Genomic DNA, 10,392 nt, shown 5'->3' with positions numbered 1-10,392 from the left:
GTGAGGGAATCCATGAACGCAAGCTCCGGTAAAACGAAACACGGTTTCAGTCCCGCGAGATACTTTTCAGGCGATTGCCATCTATCAAGCTGCGTGAATTTGTCCCTAAATTGCTTCTCAGATATCTTCAACATATACCTAGGTACTGTGGTTATCGTGCATTTGTCATTCAACTCAGTTGTTTTGTGTAGCTGACTTGGTTAACTTGATTACGAACGTGTTGCCATACAGTTCCTTACTTTATTTAGCTAGCTCTGGTCCAGGCCGGCACTGTGCTTTACTATTAGACTCGATGAACGCTTACTAAACGCCCTGGACCAGAGCTAGTAAACTACAATCTGTCTAAACTAAAGTCATATTCCCCCTCTTGGCTTTTCCCCATAGACACTTCTAAGCAGCATGGACAGCGAGTGCCTGGTGTTGTTGCCTCGGGTGTGCGCTGTACTAGCGGACCCCAGACAGTCCCTACCAGACGACACCAGCCTCGAGAAACTGCTGGACTGGTTCACTGGTCTCACCAAGGAGGGTGAGGAGACACACACAGAGAAAGGTCTCACAAGCAAGAATAACGAGGAGAGACTTCCTATATAATCTCTCACACACAGCGAGGATGAGAGACTTCCTATATAATCTCACACACACAGCGAGGATGAGAGACTTCCTATATAATCTCTCACACACACAGTGAGGAGGAGAGACTTCCTATATAATCTCTCACACACACAGCGAGGATGAGAGACTTCCTATATAATCTCTCACACACACAGTGAGGAGGAGAGACTTCCTATATAATCTCTCACACACAGCGAGGATGAGAGACTTCCTATATAATCTCACACACACAGCGAGGATGAGAGACTTCCTATATAATCTCTCACACACACACAGTGAGGAGGAGAGACTTCCTATATAATCTCTCACACACACAGCGAGGATGAGATTCCTATATAATCTCTCACACACACAGCGAGGATGAGAGACTTCCTATATAATCTCTCACACACACAGTGAGGAGGAGAGACTTCCTATATAATCTCTCACACACAGCGAGGATGAGAGACTTCCTATGTAATCTCACACACACAGCGAAGATGAGAGACTTCCTATATAATCTCTCACACACACAGTGAGGAGGAGAGACTTCCTATATAATCTCACACACACAGCGAGGATGAGATTCCTATATAATCTCTCACACACAGCGAAGATGAGAGACTTCCTATATAATCTCTCACACACACAGTGAGGAGGAGAGACTTCCTATATTATCTCTCTCACACACAGCGAGGATGAGATACTTCCTATATAGACAAGGACAATAATATCTAATAATACCTGTGGCGATGTTTTCCAGACCATGGCCTGGCCCTGTTGGAGTCCTGCCCCTGTCTGGTGGACTACATATCCACCGCGTGTCTGGACAAAACTACAGATCCCAGCATGCTTTCCTTCAGCCTCAAGCTTTCCGGCCTGCTGGCGGCCAGCCAACACGGCTTCAACCTGCTGCAGGTGAACTGACTGACTGATAGATATATTCAATCCATCCAGGTAGTATTGCAGGGGTAGAAGGAAACGCACACGAATCAGATGTTATGGGTCACATACACATGGTTAGCAGATGTTATTGGTCACATGGTTAGCAGATGTTATTGGTCACATACACATGGTTAGCAGATGTTATTGGTCACATACACATGGTTAGCAGATGTTATTGGTCACATACACATGGTTAGCAGATGTTATTGGTCACATACACATGGTTATCAGATGTTAATGGTCACATACACATGGTTAGCAGATGTTATTGGTCACATACACATGGTTAGCAGATGTTATTGGTCACATACACATGGTTAGCAGATGTTATTGGTCACATACACATGGTTATCATATGTTATTGGTCACATACACATGGTTAGCAGATGTTATTGGTCACATACACATGGTTAGCAGATGTTAATGTGAGTGTAGTGAAATGCTTGTGCTTCTAGTTCTGACCGTGCAGTAATATCTAACAAATTCACAACAAATACCAAATACACACAAATCTAAAGGGATGGAATAAGAATATGTACATATATATGGATGATAAAGAAGACAGAAACACATACAGTTCACATTAATCTCATATTCAGGCCAAACAGGTGTAGTCAATATGGTAATAGAGTCAGGTGTAGTCATTATGGTAATAGGATAGTCTCAGGTGTAGTCATTATGGTAATATGATAGTCAGGTGTAGTCATTATGGTAATATGATAGAGTCAGGTGTAGTCATTATGGCAATAGGATAGTCTCAGGTGTAGTCATTATGGTAATAGGATAGAGTCAGGTGTAGTCATTATGGTAATAGGGTAGAGTCAGGTGTAGTCATTATGGTAATAGGATAGAGTCATGTGTAGTCATTATGGTAATAGGATAGTCTCAGGTGTAGTCATTATGGTAATAGGATAGTCTCAGGTGTAGTCATTATGGTAATAGGATAGAGTCAGGTGTAGTCATTATGGTAATAGGATAGTCGATATGGTAATAGGATAGTCGATATGGTAATAGGATAGTCAATATGGTAATAGGGTAGTCAATATGGTAATAGGATAGTCAATATGGTAATAGGATAGTCAATATGGTAATAGGATAGTTAATATGGTAATAGGATAGTCAATATGGTAATAGGATAATCAATATGGTAATAGGATAGTTAATATGGTAATAGGATAGTCAATATGGTAATAGGATAGTCAATATGGTAATAGGGTAGAGCCAGGTCTAGTCAATATGGTAATAGGGTAGTCAATATGGTAATAGGATAGTCAATATGGTAATAGGATAGTCAATATGGTAATAGGGTAGAACCAGGTCTAGTCAATATGGTAATAGGGTAGTCAATATGGTAATAGGATAGTCAATATGGTAATAGGATAGTCAATATGGTAATAGGATAGTCTCAGGTGGAAGTTTCACCATATTGCTTACACCAATCAAATCCTCTCCGCTCTCCACAAGTGCTTAGGGTTTAAGGGTCCGTTTGTGATTGGGCGTCGGACTGTCATCACCTAGACATTCGTTATCTCTTCATCCCATCTCAGGATCGATCCATCCTGGGCGTGGCCTACGACAGCGAGCGATGGCAGGTGGCTGGCCTATGGGAGGATCCGAGCGTGCGGATTGGCTGGATCCATGGCCTGAGTAACATGATGCGCCACACACAGGCCTTCCACTTCCTGGATCAGGCTGGTAGGTTTGCCACAGCTGGCAACTCAGAAACCTCAGACTTCCGACTTCAAGTCGGTTACAGAGAACTGGGAACTGGTCATCCGACTCCAAATCCGAAGTCGGTAACTCGGGCATCTTTCTAGAGCTTCGACTTTCCAACCTGAAGATCACCGACATCATGATTTGAATGCGTTTTGTTCCCGAGTTCCCGGCTGTCATGAAAGCAACAGTAGTACTATAGTAGTATACTATCTAGGGAAGCCTTTCTATGGGTTTCTATCAACAGTAGTACTATAGTAGTATACTATCTAGGGAAGCCTTTCTATGGGTTTCTATCAACAGTAGTACTACAGTAGTATACTATCTAGAGCAGCCTTTCTATGGGTTTCTATCAACAGGTTACTATGGTAGTATACTATCTAGAGCAGCCTTTCTATGTGTTTATATCAACAGTAGTACTACAGTAGTATACTATCTAGAGCAGCCTTTCTATGGGTTTCTATCAACATGGTAGTATACTGGTAGTAGGATACGGTAGCAGCCTTTCTTAAAGTATGGATTTCTGTCCACGGGTTTAGCTGACAGTGAACAGCATTCCCACATAGGTGTTCCTCTTGTCAAGGTGAGAAAGGGCAGTGTGAAGGGCGATTGAGATGCTTTTGGGAAACCGGGCCTTAAGGTGAATTTCATTGTTAGATTCCTTCGTAACGAGCAACGTTACATCTCTGAGCGGTTTCCCAAAACCATCGTTATTAACGTTGCACTTGAACAAACAGAATCTAAACGCCTCAGACCATAGAACAGCTAAGTATAAAAACATATATTATTACCTAGTACCCCTACCCCTGTCTCAGACCACTCATAGAACAGCTAAGTATAAAAACATATATTATTACCTCGTACCCCTACCCCTGTCTCAGACCACTCATAGAACAGCTAAGTATAAAAACATATATTATTACCTCGTACCCCTACCCCTGTCTCAGACCACTCATAGAACAGCTAAGTATAAAAACATATATTATTACCTAGTACCCCTACCCCTGTCTCAGACCACTCATAGAACAGCTAAGTATAAAAACATATATTATTACCTAGTACCCCTACCCCTGTCTCAGACCACTCATAGAACAGCTAAGTATAAAAACATATATTATTACCTCGTACCCCTACACATCAACTACCTAGTAACCCTACACATCAACTACCTAGTAACCCTACACATCAACTACCTGGTACCCCTATACATCAACTACCTCATACCCCTACACATCAACTACCTAGTAACCCTACACATCAACTACCTAGTAACCCTACACCTCAACTCAGTACTGGTACTCTGTGTATACAGCCATGTTATTACCTCGTACCCCTACACATCAACACAGTACTGGTACTCTGTGTATACAGCCATGTTATTACCTAGTACCCCTACACATCAACTCAGTACTGGTACTCTGTGTATACAGTCATGTTATTACCTAGTACCCCTACACATCAACTCAGTACTGGTACTCCTTGTAAACAGTCATGTTATTACCTAGTACCCCTACACATCAACTACCTAGTAACCCTACACATCAACTCAGTACTGGTACTCTGTGTATACAGCCATGTTATTACCTAGTACCCCTACACATCAACTCAGTACTGGTACTCTGTGTATACAGCCATGTTATTACCTAGTACCCCTACACATCAACTCAGTACTGGTACTCTGTGTATATAGCCATGTTATTACCTAGTACCCCTACACATCAACTCAGTACTGGTACTCTGTGTATACAGCCATGTTATTACCTAGTACCCCTACACATCAACTCAGTACTGGTACTCCTTGTAAACAGTCATGTTATTACCTAGTACCCCTACACATCAACTCAGTACTGGTACTCCTTGTAAACAGTCATGTTATTACCTAGTACCCCTACACATCAACTCAGTACTGGTACTCCTTGTAAACAGTCATGTTATTACCTAGTACCCCTACACATCAACTCAGTACTGGTACTCCTTGTAAACAGCCATGTTATTACCTAGTACCCCTACACATCAACTCAGTACTGGTACTCCTACAGTCATGTTATTACCTAGTAACCCTACACATCAACTCAGTACTGGTACTCTGTGTATACAGCCATGTTATTACCTAGTACCCCTACACATCAACTCAGTACTGGTACTCCTTGTAAACAGTCATGTTATTACCTAGTACCCCTACACATCAACTCAGTACTGGTACTCCTTGTAAACAGTCATGTTATTACCTAGTACCCCTACACATCAACTCAGTACTGGTACTCCTTGTAAACAGTCATGTTATTACCTAGTACCCCTACACATCAACTCAGTACTGGTACTCCTTGTAAACAGTCATGTTATTACCTAGTACCCCTACACATCAACTCAGTACTGGTACTCCTTGTAAACAGTCATGTTATTACCTAGTACCCCTACACATCAACTCAGTACTGGTACTCCTTGTAAACAGCCATGTTATTACCTAGTACCCCTACACATCAACTCAGTACTGGTACTCCTACAGTCATGTTATTACCTAGTACCCCTACACATCAACTCAGTACTGGTACTCCTACAGTCATGTTATTACCTAGTAACCCTACACATCAACTCAGTACTGGTACTCTGTGTATACAGCCATGTTATTACCTAGTACCCCTACACATCAACTCAGTACTGGTACTCCTTGTAAACAGCCATGTTATTACCTAGTACCCCTACACATCAACTCAGTACTGGTACTCCTTGTAAACAGTCATGTTATTACATAGTACCCCTACACATCAACTCAGTACTGGTACTCCTTGTAAACAGTCATGTTATTACCTAGTACCCCTACACATCAACTCAGTACTGGTACTCCTACAGTCATGTTATTACCTAGTAACCCTACACATCAACTCAGTACTGGTACTCTGTGTAAACAGCCATGTTATTACCTAGTACCCCTACACATCAACTCAGTACTGGTACTCCTTGTAAACAGTCATGTTATTACCTAGTACCCCTACACATCAACTCAGTACTGGTACTCTGTGTACACAGCCATGTTATTACCTAGTACCCCTACACATCAACTCAGTACTGGTACTCTGTGTATACAGCCATGTTATTACCTCGTACCCCTACACATCAACTCAGTACTGGTACTCCTTGTAAACAGTCATGTTATTACCTAGTACCCCTACACATCAACTCAGTACTGGTACTCCTTGTAAACAGTCATGTTATCGTTGTGTATTTATTATTACATGTTGTGTTTATCTATTATTTCTCTATTGTCTTTCTCTCCTCATTGTTGGGAAGGGCCCGTAAGAAAGCATTTCACTGTTAGTCTACACCTGTTGTTTACGAAACAAATGTATTTGATTGTATCTCCTCAGGCCTGACCAAACCCCTCCTCCAGCTACAGACTGACCCCAGCCTATTCGTCGCCTCGGCCGCAAATCAACTCCTGGCCCGCCTCCTAACCTTCCACCAGCCAACCACAACCTCACACACAACCCAGGGGAATGGCCTCACTGTTCCACCCAATAAGGAAGAGGTAGAATTGGACGTAACCATGGAGACAAGTCCAGGAAGCGGGTGTTCCATCACCATGGAGATCTTGAAGCACCTGGAGAGCTCTCTGGAGTCAGACAGCCACACCCAGGTACGATTGGTTGATTGGGAATATATATATATATATTACAGCGGTGCCCCTAGAGGAGATGGGAGGGAAAGGAAAGGAGGGGGAGGGGAGGAGAAGAAGTGGTTGAAGACAGATAATTATAGCTGCGAGCAGCAATGAACGGGGTTCACAGGATGACAGAAAGGACACAATATCAGTTGGATAACAAAGGAAGTATTATGTAGGAACTATCTTCCTTTATGTGCAATCAGCGAAGGCAATACCATGTTTATCCACGTTTATCCGCTTAGTGAGTCCTCCAGATCAGAGGCAGTAGGGATGACCAGGGATGTTCTCTTGATAAGTGCGTGATTTGAACCATGTTCCTGTCCTGCTATTGGCTGAATATATACGAGGTAATTAGTATTTGTTATCTGTAATAGTTATGATAAATGAGGTGTTGTTACTGTTGGCATATAGATAAATGTGGACATGTTGTTATGACAATAGTGTTGTTGTTGTTGAGTGCTCTATTACAGCGCCACCTATAGGCCAATCTGTGACATTATGTTATACCATGTTACTCATGGCCTCCTAGTTATTTACATTTTATACCCCTTTTTCTCCCCAATTTCATGGTATCTATTTGGTAGTTACAGTGTTGTCCCATCGCTGCAACTCCAGTACGGACTCGGGAGAAGCGAAGGTCGAGAATCATGCGTCCTCCGAAACACGACCCTGTCGAGCCGCACTGCTTCTTGACACACTGCTCGCTTAACCCGGAAGCACCAATGTGTCGGAGAAAACACGGTAGAGCTCCCGGCTAGAGCGCGATGGGACAAGGACGTCCTTATTTAATTAATTAAATTCATTAATGGAATTCCCTTAATCTATTTTATGAGAATTTGTAAGATTCTTGTTTGCATAAAATAGACCAGTATTTTCAATAATAGGTAACAGAATTTATTCTCGGAGCGCACTCCCACGTTACCACGAGCAACAGTTTATATACAATAACAGCCGGCCAGGTCCTCCCCTAACCTGGACGACGCTGGGCCGATTGTGCGCCGCCTCATGGGTCTCCCGGTCGCGGCCGGCTGCGACACAGCCCGGGATCGAACCCGGATCTGTAGTGATGCCTCTAGCACTGCGGGATCATTGCCTTAGACCGCTACGCCGCTCGCGAGGCCCTAAGGCCTCTAGTTTCTGTGTGCCAAAAAAAGTGAACAATCTACGCTTGAGTTATTTGATATATAGATTTATGAGAATAACAACAGGTTTCTGTTACTGTAATTTAATTAATTAATGGAATTCCCTTAATCTATTTTATGAGAATTTATAAGATTCTTGTTTGCATAAAATAGACGGAGACCAGTCTTTTCAATAATAGGTAACAGAATTTATTCTCGGAGCGCGCTGCCACGAGCAACAGTTTATATACAATAACATGACGTCATTTCATTGCTTCTAGAATGAATCCCGACCTAGAATTAAGTGAGGTTAAAAGTTCATTCTAACTGACTCACAGGTCACACAACATAACTGAATTAACTTTTGACCCCCCCCAACATTATCGATCACCACTTAGCTGACAGTTCTAATTAACAGAAAACCTAGGAATTCACTCACTGCCTTATCTAAAACACCCCAGAGCTCAGTTTCGTCGGTTCCAACCATAGGTTAACGACCTTATCTGTTTACTTAATCCACAACCCATTTCTTTCTTCCCAGTTGGAATGGTGTTCATTAACTTTAATTACTCCTTGTCCGTGTCACACGATCCCTTCTTATGAACTCCTATTGTTAATCAGATATAATAAAACAGAGTATAAGTTTACTTACAGTTCCATTTAAAATGATTTGTTCAGTCATTTAATCATAATTTTCCTAACAGGAACACACTGCGAACCCTTTAATAGTGATGTGTTTCTGAAGGTGTTTTTATAATGGCCTTCTATTGTTATGATGTGTCACCAGGTGCTCCAGGGGCTGAGGCTGCTGGCCCTGACTCTCCCCGAGCTGGAGGCTCCTCTCCGGGGCTCGGTGATCAGGCGAGTCCTGAGGCCTCTGGAGGGGTTGGTCCGAGAAGGCCGCAGAGCAGTCGCGCAGCCTCTAATGGACGTCCTGCTGGCTACATACAGGTGTGTTTGGTGATCCCACGGCATTATGGTGTTGGGTTGATTCTGATCATCGCTTGTGTTTCCAAGGTAACCAGGTTGCTACGACAACGTGCTGTTTATTTAGTAAAAAAAATCACTGAAACGGGGGAGGGACTACATGGACTTGTCCAATAAGATTAGTCTCCTTCTCTCTGTCCTCACTCAGTCCTACACACACACACACACACACACTGACTACACACACACACACACACACACACACACACACCCTGTAATATGAACATGTAATGTCAGATTGTTCAATAAAATTGTCAAGTTGTGATTTTGCAGGTCCGGTCCGTGTGACTCCAGACTCGTCTCTCTGATGGCGTCCATGTTGAACTCCCAGAATCCCTCTGACGCTGCTCTGTGTGCCGCCGCCACCCTCCATCCGGAGACCTGGTAACAGACACACACTGAACATATTTGTTCTATTCCGTGGTCGTAGCTGATTGGCAGTTAACCCACTGTTCCTAGGCCGTCATTGAAAATAAGAATTTGTAAGAATAAGAATTTGTTCTTAACTGACTTGCCTAGTAAAATAAAGGTAAAAAATAATAATAAATGGAATAACTGGGTATTGTTTCAGTCCTCCAGGCCTCAGATAGAAGGTCGTAGCTGACTGGGTATTGTTTCAGTCCTCAGATAGAAGGTCGTAGCTGACTGGGTATTGTTTCAGTCCTCAGATAGAAGGTCGTAGCTGACTGGGTATTGTTTCAGTCCTCAGATAGAAGGTCGTAGCTGATTGGGTATTGTTTCAGTCCTCCAGGCCTCAGATAGAAGGTCGTAGCTGACTGGGTATTGTTTCAGTCCTCAGATAGAAGGTCGTAGCTGACTGGGTATTGTTTCAGTCCTCAGATAGAAGGCCGTAGCTGACTGGGTATTGTTTCAGTCCTCAGATAGAAGGTCGTAGCTGATTGACTAACTGGGTATTGTTTCAGTCCTCCAGGCCTCAGACAGAAGGTCGTAGCTGACTGGGTATTGTTTCAGTCCTCAGATAGAAGGTCGTAGCTGACTGGGTATTGTTTCAGTCCTCAGATAGAAGGTCGTAGCTGACTGGGTATTGTTTCAGTCCTCAGATAGAAGGCCGTAGCTGACTGGGTATTGTTTCAGTAATCAGATAGAAGGTCGTAGCTGACTGGGTATTGTTTCAGTCCTCAGATAGAAGGTCGTAGCTGATTGACTAACTGGGTATTGTTTCAGTCCTCCAGGCCTCAGACAGAAGGTCGTAGCTGTTCTACTGGGACCTCTACAGATGGTTACTGGAGTAACTCTGCTGGACTGGCCCAATGACAGACACACTGATCAACAGACTGACCACAGACACACTGATCAACAGACTGACCACAGACACACTGATGGACAGACTGACCACAGACACATCGATCAACA

General features: G+C 43.0%; 1 protein-coding gene across 2 annotated transcripts in view; it reads left to right on the top strand.

The window, feature by feature from the left end:
• LOC110495005 (BRCA1-associated ATM activator 1) overlaps positions 1–10,392 on the top strand; it is a 25,997-nt gene continuing 15,605 nt past the window's right edge. For both annotated transcript variants that reach the window (XM_036947924.1, XM_036947923.1), the window contains exons 1-8: positions 1–142; positions 385–526; positions 1,355–1,509; positions 3,084–3,231; positions 6,615–6,883; positions 8,819–8,982; positions 9,292–9,402; positions 10,204–10,392. The exon at positions 10,204–10,392 is cut by the window's right edge and continues 295 nt beyond it. In XM_036947924.1, the coding sequence (XP_036803819.1) occupies positions 400–526; positions 1,355–1,509; positions 3,084–3,231; positions 6,615–6,883; positions 8,819–8,982; positions 9,292–9,402; positions 10,204–10,392 (1,163 nt within the window). In that variant the 5' untranslated portion in view covers positions 1–142; positions 385–399. The remainder of the gene's footprint in view (positions 143–384; positions 527–1,354; positions 1,510–3,083; positions 3,232–6,614; positions 6,884–8,818; positions 8,983–9,291; positions 9,403–10,203) is intronic.

Source organism: Oncorhynchus mykiss, chromosome 17 (assembly GCF_013265735.2).
Source record: "Oncorhynchus mykiss isolate Arlee chromosome 17, USDA_OmykA_1.1, whole genome shotgun sequence".
Classification (NCBI taxonomy): Eukaryota; Metazoa; Chordata; class Actinopteri; order Salmoniformes; family Salmonidae; genus Oncorhynchus; species Oncorhynchus mykiss.
This window is presented reverse-complemented; position numbering and strand designations above follow the sequence as displayed.